This window comes from Lingula anatina, chromosome 6, assembly GCF_051362555.1.
Source record: "Lingula anatina isolate TDL-2025a chromosome 6, LinAna3.0, whole genome shotgun sequence".
Lineage (NCBI taxonomy): Eukaryota > Metazoa > Brachiopoda > Lingulata > Lingulida > Lingulidae > Lingula > Lingula anatina.
The window spans coordinates 7,416,570-7,432,712 of record NC_141772.1 but is presented as its reverse complement, the minus strand read 5'-3'; the positions used below and the strand labels follow the sequence as shown (position 1 = coordinate 7,432,712).

The 16,143-nt window shown below is 34.8% G+C and overlaps 1 protein-coding gene across 3 annotated transcripts; it reads left to right on the top strand.

Annotated features, from left to right (window-relative positions):
- Positions 1-61: 61 nt before the first annotated feature.
- Positions 62-15,867, top strand: LOC106171624 (histidine ammonia-lyase). Of its 3 annotated transcripts, none has more exons than XR_015334907.1 (22): positions 62-400; positions 1,284-1,350; positions 1,804-1,831; positions 3,049-3,123; positions 3,333-3,405; positions 3,645-3,711; positions 4,231-4,394; positions 4,717-4,856; positions 5,581-5,628; positions 5,934-5,985; positions 6,443-6,538; positions 6,828-6,923; positions 7,369-7,427; positions 7,831-7,911; positions 8,319-8,384; positions 8,672-8,750; positions 9,315-9,401; positions 9,749-9,883; positions 10,344-10,452; positions 10,730-10,857; positions 11,844-11,913; positions 13,911-13,965. XR_015334907.1 is itself a non-coding variant. In XM_087014409.1 (22 exons), exons 1-21 carry the CDS (start codon positions 142-144, stop codon positions 14,040-14,042), a joined length of 1,983 nt encoding a protein of 660 aa, XP_086870535.1. In that variant the 5' UTR covers positions 64-141; the 3' UTR covers position 14,043; positions 14,321-15,867. The 3 variants fall into 3 exon arrangements, 2 of the variants coding, with proteins under 2 accessions (XP_086870535.1, XP_013407515.1); XM_087014409.1 differs by lacking the exon at positions 10,730-10,857 and adding an exon at positions 14,321-15,867 and having other exon boundaries at positions 64-400; positions 13,911-14,043; XM_013552061.3 differs by lacking the exon at positions 10,730-10,857 and having other exon boundaries at positions 64-400; positions 13,911-15,867.
- Positions 15,868-16,143: the final 276 nt, after the last annotated feature.

Genomic DNA, 16,143 nt, shown 5'->3' with positions numbered 1-16,143 from the left:
GAAATTCGGGCTTCTGATTGGCCTATTGTGACGCCGCTTTCGCGACAACATAAATAAGCACGTGGCTTGGGGAGTGTTGACGGGCTCAAAATAAAAGCGCAGTTTCCCAACACACAGAAAACAAGAACACAAGAAGAGAGAATGAAGCTTTCAGTGCGAGTAAGGGGCGAGTGGTTTGCAGTTCCATGCAGCAGGGGGAATGAAACTATAGGTTGGCTAGGTGAAGAGGCACTCCGTCGATACACGAGAAACAAAAGCGGCACAGTTGAGCATGATTCCAACAAAAATGTGACCGAGATTGAAAAAGTATTTGAAGTTCGTAAAACGCAAGGAGGGGCCATTCTCGATCCTGCTGACCTAATTAAATCCGTGCTTGATGACAACGAGTTTGTTTCAGTTGGTAAGTTTGGAGTCTTTTGATACATGTTTTACATTTTAATAAAGATACATGTAGTAGTAGTAGTTTTCACAACACGATAACATACAGTATGCATGTACCAACAACACGTGGGTATTCAATCACCAAACAATACAAAATGAGAGAAAGTTTTGGATTAATTGTTTAACTGATTTAGAATAATCTCTTCGTGAGTATAGATGAAAGTCTACGATAAGTTGACCGGAAAGATGAAGTCTGGGAAGTGAATAGAAAAATATAGTTGTAAACATGTGCACGATGAAAATTTGACGGTTAAATAATAGTTGTATTGAATACAAAGTGCTAAGGCAGCACGGAACAATGCCTTGCGCTTGCAGTTACACAAAGCTTGAAAACATATTACGTTTTATAAGGTAGGTTCAGACTGGCCCAGACTAGACTGATTTGTATGCTTCAGGTATTCAATTGTACTTATCCACGCAATATTGTTTGATATAGGCCTAGAGGCCTTTCATAGAGCAGTGAACTGCCGCCACACGGCAGACTGTGCCCACATGCACTGCCAATGTTAGTCTACAGTTTTTGTAAATTTGACCATCTCTTAGCTGCAAGGCCAATCAGAATTTAAAAGTTTACTGGAAACTCTTTCTATAAGCACCCCCCCCCCCCCCTCCACTGACATCCTAAAGGCAGATTAATGGTTTCACAATACGCACACTCATACACACAAGCTTGCATGTGCAGGGTGCATGTACTATCTATCCAAAGACAATTACTACTCCCCCAAGCAAGAATGTCATCTGATTTGGTTTTGATTGCATTTTAACCTAATTTTCTCCAAGAATATTGACATGAAGTGTCATGCAGTTTCCTCTGTAACAAGTATCTTTTTAATTATTTTCAGTATTGGAAAGCGATGTCTCCAGCCCAATCACAGGCCCAGTGGAAGTAACCTATATACCAGAGCAAGTGTATCCTTTTTGTTTTAAAAGAACTCCCTTTTTTGCTGGGAGAAGGTTCCTGCTGGGTAAAATTTATCTAGGTTAACGAAGATTGCATGCCAAAAGGTCTACTTTTGAAATTGCTGGCTATGGGGCCAGAAGTATCATATTGAAATTGTCTATAATAATTTTTTTCTTGCAGAAAGGCTTCATTTCATTTTTTAAAAGAAATAAAAAATTGTATTGCTTACCGGTATATTTTCTGCTTGTTTTCTAAACACTTCATCAGTGGAGTTAATAAGTGAAATCCTATTTTTAGAAATGGAAAATTCCCTACTTCCAAGAAATATAAGTTTGCTTACGGCAATTTTTTTTTTTGTTTTTGATCAAAACTTGGCTGTTAACCAGGTCTGTCAAACTAAGATGCACAGCAATGTTGTTATGACTTTTTTTCATTAAGAACTCCTTGACATTTTATCCAAGTCCAGGCTCATATATTCTACCCAATGAGGTGAGTTCATTTAGCATGAATGTAATAAACTAACAATCATGTCTTTTAAAGTTTTATTTAATTTTCAAAAAATTAGTTTAAAAAAAACAGTGAAAATGTTACAGAAAAGTGACATTTCTTTATGTCTAACTGAACATATTCCCCTATGTGTTTTAATTTGAAAGTGATAACTGTGCATGCATACCCTTCTAAAAGAAGCATTGAGCAAGAATTTAGTATTTTAAAATTTAGTAAACCACCGTGGACTTTTAAAATTTCCAAATTTTTGTGTATCTTAACCTAAGAATACACGAAAATGGTATTGAAAAGGAAGTATTGTTTGCACGTTTAAGTACAGAACCAGCTTAACCTACTTATCAGCCAATCAATTGACAGCATTTTAAGGTCATTTAATGTCTGGGTCCCTTACCTCAGACTGCTGTTTTTCTTTGGTCACCCTGCCTTCACCTTTTTAGCAACAAGCCAATCCATTTAACAAGAATTAGTCAATTTTACCAGATTTTGAGTACGTATATCATAATTGTGTTTTGTTCTATTTATTAGAATTATTAAATGCTGCATTCTGCAAAATCTCTAGATCTGTCAGATCAGAGAAAAACAGCAAAACTTACTTCCAAAAGTGCAACTTTTAAACCAGGGTAGCGATTTTATACAGTCACATATTTTATGAAGAGACTTAAAGAAATTCATGTAATCTGAACCCAATAACTTACATCAAATTTTTAATTGATTTTTTCTATGCTTGCCTATACTGTAGTAAACACTGCACCTCTTATCTGACCTGATCTGACCCAGCCTGACTTGAAAATACGCGAAAATACACAATGTGTCCGAATGGTTTGGGTAGGCTGTACCGGTAGTTGTGCTCAGTACACAGAAGTTCATTGACATTGTTCATTGATGCTGGTATAAAGAGAGCTGAAGATCTGTGCCATGAATCTGTTGTTTTTTTAGCTTTTATTTCTTGAAATCTGTTCTTTTCTCCCATGTTTAGTCAATTTCTCGTCCAATTATGAATTTATTTCACAGGTACAGTGTACTTTCCTTTATTTGTCAGTCTTTAGGTTTATTTACCTAATGTATTCATTGATTGTAGTTATTCATTCATTTTTGTATGAGTGCTTACTCATTCCAACATTCACCAAACAGAAATCTGTAATGTTCATTACCCAGTATGTATTTATTGATTATTACATTTTGTTTTTCAAAAATTGAAGTACATTCACTTGGATGGCAGTAGCCTCACAGCTGATGACCTCATGAGGCTAGGGAAGGGGGAGTACAAAATAAAGGTAGAAAACATTTTCAAACTACAGTATTGTCCTACAGTAGATAAATGAAAACTGGTCTCTGGCGCAAATGAAAGTTCATGTTGTGATGCTCAATGATTATTCCAAATGATGTCATGACTTTACTAGTATATCTAAAAAATCAAATAATACGTGTTCATCAGTGTTATATTTGTATGTTAAAATCACTGGGGTATTTTTTCATTGCCCAGGTAACTACAGAAAGTTGGGAAAAGGTGGACAAGGCAAGAGCCCTGCTTGATTGCATGGTGAAAGAAAATAAAAGTAATTTAAATTCTTATATCCTGTGTAATGAGTATAAGCTCATTCATTTTAATATGTACATATATATTAACAGTAATAGTGAAATGGTTTCTGAAAATGTTGATGGAATCCATCTTGATTGATAGTTTACAAATGAACGTTTTTCTCCATTAGACTTTTTTTTATTGATTCTTCTTCCTTTTTTAACATGCCATTTTCCAAGTTGAATAAAGTGTGACATGATTATTCTTACTTTCCAGCTGTGTATGGAGTCACTACTGGCTTTGGCAAGTTTGCAAGGGTTGTTATTGAACAAGAAAAGCTGCTGTAAGTTGGTTTTCAGTTATGATACTTATAAAGACAATTTGTTCAAGTTATTTACTTTGATTGGTTTAAAAGAGATTAGGTATTGAAAATGTCCACATTAAATTCTTAACTATGACCATGTCTGGTCTATTTCCTAAAAACTTTTTATCAAATTTATAACCTTGAAATTTATTTCAATTCATCTGAGTGAAAAGTGATTAGATTTTTGGGGTCATATCACATTGGAAGTTACTTGTTTATTAAGTCTAGACATTGCGATTAGATGGTAAAGAAAAGTCAGATTTTGTAATTAATGGGCAGTTATTGCTGAGTCATCATTATACATATTTTCCATAATATTCTTCCATGTTTGAATTGGTAAATTAAAAATAAAATCCGCTATTTTACTTAAGTCTTATTTGATACATATAATGTGGATGAATGTGTACTTTTCATTATTTTGAAGTTGTTAACCATATGTTTTCTTAAAGGTGTAATTAACATATGTACAGACATAATTGTCTAATTTTTTATTGTCAGTGAGTTGCAGAAAAACTTGATTCGTTCACATGCAGCTGGTGTTGGTCCACCTCTTTCGCCTGAGCGCACACGCATGTTGCTGGCCTTAAGAATTAACGTCATGGCAAAGGGCCACAGTGGCATGTCAAGGAAAAGCATGGGTCACTTCATAGATGCATTCAATGGTAGGACAATATGCAGTGTGCATGTTGTCTATTGTGCATTAATAATTGTACAAGATATTATGAGTACTGACACATCCAGGAATAATCTTAATTTCTTTGAATTGTCTCTTTTTCATTAAGTTCTTTATTACTTTTTTAAAAAGCAAGAAAAAATTAAAAATTGTTTTCTGGAAAAAATCTTAAGTTTTGTAAGGACGGACTCTCTCTCTCTCTCTCTCTCTCTCTCTCTCTCTCTCTCTCTCTCTCTCTCTCTCTCTCTCTCTCTCTCTCTCTCTCTCTCTCTCTCTCTCATGGCAATGCCATTTTGCTTTGTTCTATTTAGCATCCTGTCTACCCTGGGTGCCAGAGAAGGGTACCGTGGGCGCCAGTGGTGATCTCGCCCCCCTGTCTCATCTGGCTCTGGGGCTCATGGGGGAGGGTAAGATGTGGAGCCCAGAGAGTGGATGGGGAGAGGCAAAATATGTAAGTTGATATATGGTAATTACATGTACTCGAACTTTTCAATGGGCAAAAACTATCAAACTTTCAGATACATAATTTTATCATCACAAAATTTATATTCTGTATAACTGTGCAATGACCTGCTTTTAATTTTCTTGCTACCACTCAATAGGAATGTTTTACTTTAAAGAAGTCATGTCTTATAAAATTACCCTGTCTGTAAAATTCACTATTCCCCCCCCCCCCCCAATGAAAAGATTGAGTACTTGCCATATGCTAAAATGGCAATTTATTCAAATATGATTTTTTAAAAATTTTGGTAGAATTCTGACACCATTTTACCTTCAAATTTTTATAACAGTGTTAAACGTTTAACTTATTCGGCATGCTTTAATTTATAGCTTAATTAATTCAGCATGCTTTGATTTGAAAAAAAAAATATTTGGACATTTATTTTGTTGATACACTTAATGTTAGAAATTGATACATTAGAATCAAAATGTGGAAGGTTTGCAAATCTTAAAAAAAAAAATAGGCTTAATTGCCTCCTCTGAACAAAAGACCTCACACAAATAAAATATAACCTGTTGGGCACAACATGACTGTATAGTCTAATGGAGCAGTAAACCTTTTTTGAGTGCATTGTACCTAGTGTTGAAAAAATATATTATGTACTCAACGATATAAATTAATTGGCATTATCGTTTTCATGATTACTGGAACATAAATTTTCTTCCCATTGCAGATTTTAGAATCTCATGGACTGAAACCTGTAGAATTTGGAGCAAAGGAGGTGAGGCTTGATTAACCGTATTTGTTTATCAACGGTGTAATGAAAATACTGAGTAATAGGGCATGACATTCAATGGGATGGATGGACTTACATTCATTGTTTTGTCACTGAATAATATGTGTATGTTGACTTGGGTGTCATTTGGGAATCATGCATGAGCTAAAATGTACACCCATTGCCATTTAGGCATGTGTCATGTATTTGCCCATGGGCCTAGATTTATTTACCCCCGGATTTTCTTGGTGAGGAATCAATTTGTTGAATGTTGCATGAGAAAAATGAAATTATTTGTTTGAAAATTCCAGGGTCTGGCTGCCATCAATGGTACCCAACTTATTACTGCCCTTGGCATAGAAGGTATGGTGTACATTAAATTTTTTTATGAGAAATACACAGTTCCACAACAAATTATAGTGGTAATATAACTTAAGGTGCCTCTAGGGCATTTTCCCTGTGCCACTTAAAGTGGATGCTGATGATAGTTTTTTATTAACATTTTAAAGCCTACTGCATAATACTCTTATTTCAAATTTAGTTTGTTTATGAAACAGTTTTAGTGTACATGAAAATTAATCTTTTTTTAGATAGAGCTACTGAACGTAGCAAATACTTAACAACCATTTTTATCACTACTTTAAGTATTCATTTATAAGTTTTATTTCTTTCATCTTACATATGAATTAAATGTAATTGTATTGTTATTTGTGCTTATTTTAATGAGCTGTATATGTAGTGAATTGAGAAATGTGCTTAGATGTGCAGGATACTCAACATTGTGCTAGTTGAGATTGTGTCACAATTTTTATCTCTCCAGCTGTGGAGAGAGCTGGGACAGCTGCTCGCCAGGGAGATGTGATTGCTGCTTTGACCATTGATGTTCTGAAAGGAACAACCAAGGCATTTGATACTGGTAAGATGAGAACAGCAATACATATATGGTATAACATGAGTACAAAATGAATGGGTAATGTGTTAAAATTTTTTCAATAGATTTTTATGCCATGCACCCTGAAAAAGATTTGTGGGCCTGTTATCAAAACTTTTTCATATATTTAAGTTCAGAAAATAATTGTAAATCTTACAAAGAAAACAGTGAAGGGAAAATGATAAAAATGAAAGAATGTACATTTTTAAAAATTTGAAAAAAATTAAAGTACACAGTTTAAATTCTGTATTAATGCCTATTAAAATTATTTCAGACATCCATAAACTGCGTCCACACAAAGGCCAGATTCAGGTGGCCAGAAGACTGCGCTCTCTGCTCCATTCCACTATCTACCCCTCAGAGATAGCAGGTAAAAGTACACTTTGGATTCATTGGATCTGCACTGGTCTACCCCAGGGTCTATCCCAAGGTCTGTCTCAAGGTCTGTCTCTGGGTCTATCCCAGGGTCTATCCCAAGGCCTATCCCAAAGTCCTTCCCAAGGTCTATCTCAGGTTTAGTCCTAAGGTCTCTCCCAAGGTTTATCTTTGGGTCTATCCTGGGATCTGTCCCAAAGACCTTCACAGGGTCCGTCACAGGGACTATCCCAAGGTCTGTCCCAGGGTGATGGTGCCAGTTGGCAAGAGCCTCATGATGTTAAATTTTTCTTCAGATTTAAAACTTAACCTTATAAAGTATTATTTTGTTTTAAATGTCTCCATAAAAATATCACTCAATGGAACCATTTCCAATGGCGTTTACAGTTGTATAACATTTATTTTTTAATTGTTAAAGATTTTCACTTATCTTCTTGCAGAGAGTCACAGGTTTTGTGACCGTGTCCAGGACGCTTACACACTTCGCTGCACTCCACAGGTAAGATTTGAAATTTAAAAAAAAAAACATAATAAGTAAATAAAAAAAAAGCTTTTAAATTTTGAAGCTATAAAAAACAAAACATCGATTGTGAGATGGGAAAGATGTACTAGTAGTGCTTTGGACACTTCACTCTGGTATTTTAAAAGACATTGTGATAGTAAAGGAACATGAAGTTAAAGATAACAAAATTCTGCCAAAAAAAGTTTACCTGGTATATATATTCAATTATTAATATAAGCATTGTTTGCATTTCACAATTTTTAACCAAACAATATTCAATACAAGCAGATTAAGAGAGTGTTAGGGGAAGCATATCAGCTACATAAAGTTTGAAAAGAAAAAGTAAAAAAGACAAGATGTGTCACATAACACTATTTGATGGAAGTATTCTTATTTCTAGGTCCATGGTGTGGTCCATGATACTGTAGACTTTGTAAAAGGAGTTCTCACTGTGGAAATGAACAGTGCTACTGACAATCCTGTATCCATTGTTCTAGGTTTTAAATCTGGGTGATTTTATGTATTTATACTTTGCATGAACACAAACTTCAATGCCACATCAAGACTGTCAAAAAATTTCAAAGGGATTTTTTAGTGAAAAATTGACCTTTTAACCCCCCTCTTTAATGAAATTTTAGAAGAGAAATAGAACTAGTAGATCAAATTTTGTTTCAAAAATACCTTTTTGGACAAAAGGGTGGTTATTTCATCCCACCCCACTGCCAACTTTTTTTTTATGTTGATTAGCTGGATACAAACTGTACACATTTTAAATATGTTAATGATGTGGGTCAAAATGTATATGGCCACTTTGGAATATAATGTTTATTTTGCACACATTTTTTTCAATTCAAATTTTTTAAGAGAAATTCTTAACCAGATGTCTAGATGATATTCCCTGATCGTGGGGAATCCATTTCTGGTGGGAACTTCCATGGAGAATATCCTGCAAAGGTATGCACTACACAAGCACATTGCCCAAGATTCTCCAATCCCTCTTTGCTGATTAAATACATACATGCACTTCTACTCTAAAATCACCTCAAACCTTTTCGGTAGATCTGAGCTAATATTGACAAAAAATGGTAGTTGATTTTGAAAATGTGAATTACAGGACAGTGCACCAGATTGGCTGCTGTTCTGATAGCTACTTCAGATTTAAAGAATGAAATGGTCATATCTGTTAAATGAACCATTGTAGAAATACAAAAAGAAAACTTTTTTACTTCCTTTTTCAATAGGCTCTTGATTATCTTGCCATTGGGATCCATGAAATTGCAAACATGAGTGAGAGGAGAACCGAAAGACTTGTAAATCCAGGTATAAGCAAACTTCACTTAAAGCAACATTAATAATGATAATAATACTAATCATTTATTGCTTAAAAATTCCCACTACACTTTATTATGTACATTAATCTTGCATTTTTTCCAGTGCAATTTTTGATCAGTTCAATATGGCACTGGTAAAAGATGATTAAAAAACAAAATAGATTAGTTTTAAAATTTGCTATTACCACAGCTTTAATGACAGATAAAGAAAGCATTACAGGCATTTTTTCTGTAGGACAGATAATTATGACTAAAGCAGTATTTTCAGTATTTACACTTCCTAGGTAATGTTTTAACCAGTCTATTTGTTATGATATAACCACTGAATAATTTGATGAGGGGTGCTTTTCTCTGCTGACCTCACAACTTCAGACAGAAGCTACATGTAAATTAACATTAACTCCATCATCCTCAGAGGCAAATGGCCAGAAAGCCAACAAAATATGGCATATTGCGAGTAGATCGAGAAAATTCCCCACAGCTGCTGATTGTAGATTATACACATATAGAGTGACTTGTTCTTTATTGATGGTTATTTCACAAACCTTTCCAGCATTAAGTGAGCTTCCCCCATTCCTCACCAGTGGTGGTGGTCTTAACTCAGGGTTCATGATAGCACACTGCACTGCTGCAGCATTAGGTAGGTACACATACACTGGCATAGGGTGCATTCAGAAACAGTTCATCCAAGGACTAACTAGTTTGTGGGCCAAATATATTGCCACCCACTTGAATGCATGCTGAGATTTAATTGCTCTGGACCTACTTTGATGGCATGTGTTGGAGGCCGAGATCCATTGTCAAGGGGGTGCCATATTTGACCTGTGGACTAGTTAATATGTGGATCAAGTGGTTCTGAATGTGGCCATAGGCAGGATTTTGCTATTCACAAAATTATCATTTACTATCATGCAAATTAACTGAAATAATGATTCAGTTTTGCTCTTTCAAAATGACCAATTACCCTTTTTTTTAATTTTTTTTCAGTGTCAGAGAACAAGACCCTGTGTCACCCCTCCTCCGTGGATTCCCTGTCAACCAGTGCTGGGACAGAGGACCATGTCAGCATGGGGGGCTGGTCTGCCAGGAAAGCACTGATGGTGGTGGAGAACGTGGAACAGGGTAAGTTATTATGGTATAGAATCGAGTGAATTATGTTTGGTATAGTACAGGGTATGTGGTATACTATAGGATAAGTTGCATGTGGTATAGTATAGGATAAGGTATGTGTGGTACAATACAGGGTAAATTATATGTGGTATAGTACAAGTATATAACTTGTGGTATAGTATAAACACTGGGTCATTTGAATGAGAAGAGATTGGAGTGAATAATTTGTGGGTGTAAGGTTGACATGGTGATTATAGCAAGGAGTTATAACAGTTATAACTCCTTGATTATAGTAGAGCAGAGGTTCAGTGTGTTGGGATGTGCAGTAACTTTGGCACATCTGATGCAATGGAAAAGTTTCAGAAATGAAGCAGTTGTGTGTTTAATCAGTGTTGATGATACTAATTTTTATGAAGCACATCTGTATCGAAATCTGTATTTCATGAAGCAAATCTGTATCCATTTTCAACAGTATTGGCCATAGAACTCCTGTCAGCCTGCCAAGCTATAGAGTTCCTGAGACCCCTGAAGACTACAGCTCCTCTGGAAGAGGTCCACAAACTGGTCAGAACTGTGGTCAAGTGAGTGTTAATTCCAAATTGAATTTTATCAATTGATCATTGCATTTTCACAACAGTGAAGAAAGTATTAATTTGAAGTTAAATGCATTGATGATATATATAGTTACTGCTGGGGCAGATGGTCATCTTTGTCTTATAGAATATGTTATTTTTTTTTCATAAGAAGCTTTTATAATTGAACTGGGTGATTTGATTTTTGAATAGACTAGAAAAGTACCAATTATACATGCTTGAAAGGGCTTTTGTGGCATATGTGACCCCTAACCTTTCCCTATAGATATCCTAGGTCTAGCAGAGATCTAATATGGCCAACTTTCTTGCTTTTACTGAACATCTTTTGGCCATTTGATGAATTAAAACCATGATGCATTGATCCAAGAAAATGTTTATCCAATACAGGTGTAGGTAAGAATTCCCCTTTCTCACTCTCCTTCCATCGCATCCCATAATTATTAACACTAGATTAGCCTGATAATGCCAGAAAAGGTCACAGTGATCTTTCACTGGAAAACATCCTAATTTAACACTGGTTATTGTATACTCTGTAAAGGATGTTGGTATTTAGCTGAATTAATATGTTATTTATCACTAGCAAATACATGTGTGATTGATGTCAGTGCATGTTTTTTTCCTGTAACTTGTAGAGGTCATTAAATGTTTTTAAACTTTTTTTAGAATAGTTGTTCTTTCAACTTGTTAGGATGATTTGCTGCTCAACCAGATAGTCAAGATGCATTTGATTTTTTTTCTTTTTTAATGATTTGCTTCTTCAGTCTTTGAGATTTACTTGTACCATCATGAAAATGACTGCAGATTTACTTTCTGTTCTTTTTAGGGTGTGTATGTTTTCCTTGCCCAGTTTGACAGTAAAAAATGTGACCCCTTAGTTAAATGGATTGGCAGTTATATTATGAATTAAAGTAACTGATTTTTTAAAGTTACTGGTATAAACTGTATACTGCAACAGGTTGAAAAAGTTTACTCCATATGATATGAATATATTATTAGTTATATCAGTTCAATTGCCAATGTAACAATAACTTAATAAGTTAAAATTATGCAATACTGGTATAGTGGGGGCATGTACATGTAAGGTTCCCTTTTCACTATAGCCCCCCTCCCCCATAAAATAAATAAATGAAACAAAATAAAAGAACAGTATAGCTAGCAAAAAACAGCAATTTTTCATCGCTGTACTGTCTAAAACTGTTTTTTAATCCTTGTGGTCGCCAACCCCCCCCCCCCCCCCCCCCCCACACACACACACACAAAAAAAAAAAAAAAAAAAAGAGCATCAGCCCCCAAAATTCAAACATGACTTATCACTCGTCAATCACACATATAGATATCAATGACATAGACTAATAAAATCTATGACCTCTGTTCTCTAGGTCCTGGGACAAGGACAGATTCATGGCACCAGACATAGAAGCTGTCACCAAGCTGCTCCGTTCGGAACAGGTGAGAGATCTTATCTCAGTGGGGGTATAACTTCTGAATCATGAATTATGTATCTAAAAATGGCAAATATTGGAAAAATATTTGAATAGTTGAGCTAGAATTTTCTGAGTTGCTAAAGAAGATCTTTTAAATGGATATTTATTGATAAGTTAAATTTATTTTACTTTGTTTTTACTTTTTTCTTGAAAGAGGTGGGTGAGCAGTCACTGTGGGGGTATCTTAGTGAAAAGAATTTGAGGGCTTGCTATGGGGGTGCACACATAATCACGAAGACATCTGTGCAGTTAAACCTCCCTGTTTTAGTGAGTGGCTTCAGTAGTTTTGAATGGGCCTTTATTCTATCTAGTAAAAATTATCTTGAAAATTTGATAAAAAGGGTTATCTTAAGGGGACAAAGTGTGAGATTAGCACATCCGGTTGAACTTTTTTGAAGACGAGGATATTTTTCGGTAATTTTTAACATATGAATGCCATGAATTAAATGTCACCAAAATAGCTTGGTTTTGCACCTCCTAATGAAACTCACCACCTGTCAACCATCCTGACTCAATTTTGAATCCCACACAACCTAGAAAACCTAGAAAACAGTGCTCAAAGCGATGGTAGAAGTTGAAAAAGCCACATATAGCCACAGTTAAGGACTTGAAAAATTTCCCACAGTTATGGCAAGTCAAGAAAGGAGGGCAATTAATTAATCTTAGAAAATACAGTTAGACCCAGGAAATTTGTTAATGATACTAAAAAAATACAGCTATTTGGACTTGTACTTGATGGTATTTACCCACTTTACTGAGGCAGTATGAAAGGAGATAAATTCTGTTGACTAATGTCTGAAGTAGGGCTGTGACAGCTGGAGGATTGCGACATAAATATCCTGTAACACATAGGGTAATTACTCAATCTTTTTTAAGGGTCAAAATTGAGAATTTTGCAATTACTGTATTTTTAAGTTATAATTTCTTAAAATTTAATTTTTGTGATTATAAAATTAAGTATTTGATAATTTCGCCCATTGAAAAGATTGAGTCATTGCCGCAGATTGTGACATACAACTATAGCCCGCTTATCACTATTTTGGACTATGACTGGGTTCCCAATGATTCCTAGATCAATCTAACAGGATCAATCCCTCTCCAAGGGGTTTCTCACTAAATTGCTTTCAGCTTAATTGGCTTAGATGTCTGGCACACCTACTGAAGCTGCTAAACGATAAATAATTACCCCCTATAGCAGCTTCAGTAGGCGTGACAGACATCTAAGCTGCTTAAGTTGATTGCAATTTGTGAGAATTCCCTTGGAGATAGATTGATCCACAGTTGGTATGATAGGATCTGGGAATGGTCCCTATGTCCATGGGTAAGAGATTTTGTCTAGGGGGCATTCCCATAGATTTTATATCTATCTATCCCCCCGGGGAGTCTCACTAGATTACTGTCAGATAATCCGGCTTAAATGTCCGTCCCTCCTACTACAAGCTGTAAAGGAGTAATTAACTTTATTGCCTGCTCGGCTGACAGCTATTTAGCGTGAACCCCCAGGGAGTTAGGTTGATCTAAAGTAGATCGATCTAATCTCTGGAAATGGGGTCTAGGTCTTACATCAAGCCAATAAATCAACCAACCTGGAGCCAACAAACAGTCTGGCCACTATCACCAATGTTTTAATCACATTACTTCAGTGGATGCAATCAGCAGTTAATTCCAAAGTCTGTTTTTTTTCTTTTCTCACGTCACATTTGATCATTAAAACCAATATATCTTAAAAGGTAAAATTCCTGACATTAAGACACCTTTTAAACCATGTTTGTTCCACTCTGCCTGTCTCTAAATTGATCTTTTTGCTCTTAAAGTTGAAATTCTTGCGCAACATGAAACATTTGACACAATATATAGTATATACTGTATATATAAGTGCAAAAACACCATGTGTGCACTTTTATAGGAAACAGTCACATTACATATTTATTTATTTATTTATGTATAATTTTTTTTTTCCAGATTTGGCGCACTGTGAAACCTTTTATGGATAAATACGTGGAGCTTCAGATCCCAGACACCCCAGTGTGCTCCCCTACCAGTGTCAAGGTCACCAATGGTCCACCTGCAAAGAAAAGAAAGTCGCACAAATGAAGTTGGTGTTTGTGTTATTATCATGTTATAAAGTGATATGATTTCAAAAAATCAGAAGACAGAAATTTTTGAAAACTGCATAGTTTCTGAACCAAGTTGATTAGATTTTTTAAAGATACAATTTTACAAGAGCGGTGTTTTCTGATTTGATTATTATCCACTGCTGTGTTTTTATAATTCAGTTGGTTGCTTGAATGTATTGATGGTTCACTTGTTATAGTCCTCTTGAGATTTTTTGCATTCCATTTGGGTAATTCCTCCTTTTAATTGCACATTAGGTTGCCAATTTGGATCACTGGGGATGCTAAAGCCATGCTGTAATATACACTGCCTTTGTGTATGGTTTGATTTCTTTTCAGTAATCCAACTGTTTCTGCTTCATGTATTTCACCTATTGTGTTTTGCAGTGACTTACACTGTTGAATAATTATGATAGCAGTGATGGTAACTGCTGAAATTACATGACATTTATGTATTTTTTGAATTGCATGATAAAATAGAATATTCCGTCCAAGTTTTAGAAATATGTGATGATCTCAATGTATTGGTGTATACATATATGGTTTAGAACCTATGGTTTAGTACATATTGCTGTGTGTTTTGTGTGTGTGTGCACGCGCACGTGTATGTGTATGTGTGTGTGCATGTGTGTGTGTGTGTGTTAAGTTGGGGGCAGCTATCTTTTTTTCAATAAACAGAATTCATTAACAACATATACTCCTAGTTGTGAGCATGACATTTAATAGAATTTTCTTTTACCAAAACTGAACTGTATTGGTATAAATTTTTACCTTGCAATATTTTATCAGGTGGTCATACATTTTGTAAAAACCAGTGTTTTCCTATATTGATAAAAGAAAAAAGTCAACATATTGGAAATTCTTGGAAGTTACTTGTGTTAAAAATAACACTGAAAAGTTTGTTGTGGCATGTGTGAGTAAAATTACAGTTAAGCTCATGGCAGACGACCAACGCTGCATTTAGGAACCCTTTAAAACTTGCCTTGAATTTCACTACATGACTTGCATAACTTTACAGTATGCAGATGGTTTAACAGGAGTCTAAAGTTCTGCTTAGTTTTTTTTTAGAATGGAATATTTTTTTATCAGTGATTTAGGTTGTGAGGGACCCAACTGGTAGGTCTATATAGATCTTTTTTATTCTGTATTACTTTATGATAATTTTTAAAATTATTTTTTTGCACAAAAGTGACAATTTCAGTATTGTGTCTTATGTATACCCTTGGATCATGCTTTCTGGCTTTGCTTTGACAAAAGTGCAAGATAAAAACAAAGAATTTTGAAATATGTGTAATTTCAAGTTTTAATTACATGATTTTTTTAATGACTAAACAAACATGTTATAAGCTTGTATACTTAACCATTATTTTTGGTGACAATATCAATTATTTCCCTCATTCTACATCCAGGGTTAACATTGCGTAAATCCCATAAAGATCTGTTAAAGGCATAATCAACATAAAACACAAAATTACTTAAAGCAAGATTTTACAGTAGTTTTATTAGTTAGCACATTGACATTGCTCAGCAAAAGTGTGTTTTTGAAGTTTTTTGCCTTATTTTATACAATAAACTTACAGTTTTTATTTTTAGCTATTGCTTTATTATTATTTTTGTGTATGTTCAGTAAGCAGTTTTTAAAATGTTTTTATATTTTTGTTTTGCATTGTATATATCTACACTGTATATAGAATGATGGGGCCATTTTAGGTTGATATTACTGTATCTGACACATACAGTTGTTCACGTTTGTATTATCGTTTTCAGCAGATATTTTGCTTAAATAAAATGTATGACAATGTTTACTCTTGTAGTTTGTTCATTGTCTTGTTTCTGTTTTTTTTTTTCTCCTTTTCGTTTTATTTGCATCTTCTATAACTAGTTTTCTCATTAAAATATTCTGTTCACCAACTTACGACATAATTATAAGGCAACAGTAATTTTTAATACATAATGTTCAGTACTACGTCGAAGCCGGAATTAATACCACAGCTACCGCGGGGACCACGCAAAGTGTCAGTCGTGCTTACCTGGGCTGACCTGCTCCAATCACTACTAAATAAACAAACTGATAACCTAAT

Bases quoted from the DNA above. Each gene is read 5' to 3' on its own strand.
- LOC106171624 (XM_087014409.1), top strand. From the start codon at position 142: ATGAAGCTTTCAGTGCGAGTAAGGGGCGAGTGGTTTGCAGTTCCATGC. The intron at 1,351-1,803 runs GTATCCTTTTTG...ATTTTATCCAAG, and splicing joins ACCTATATACCAGAGCAAGT to TCCAGGCTCATATATTCTAC. The intron at 5,986-6,442 runs GTATGGTGTACA...TTATCTCTCCAG, and splicing joins TACTGCCCTTGGCATAGAAG to CTGTGGAGAGAGCTGGGACA.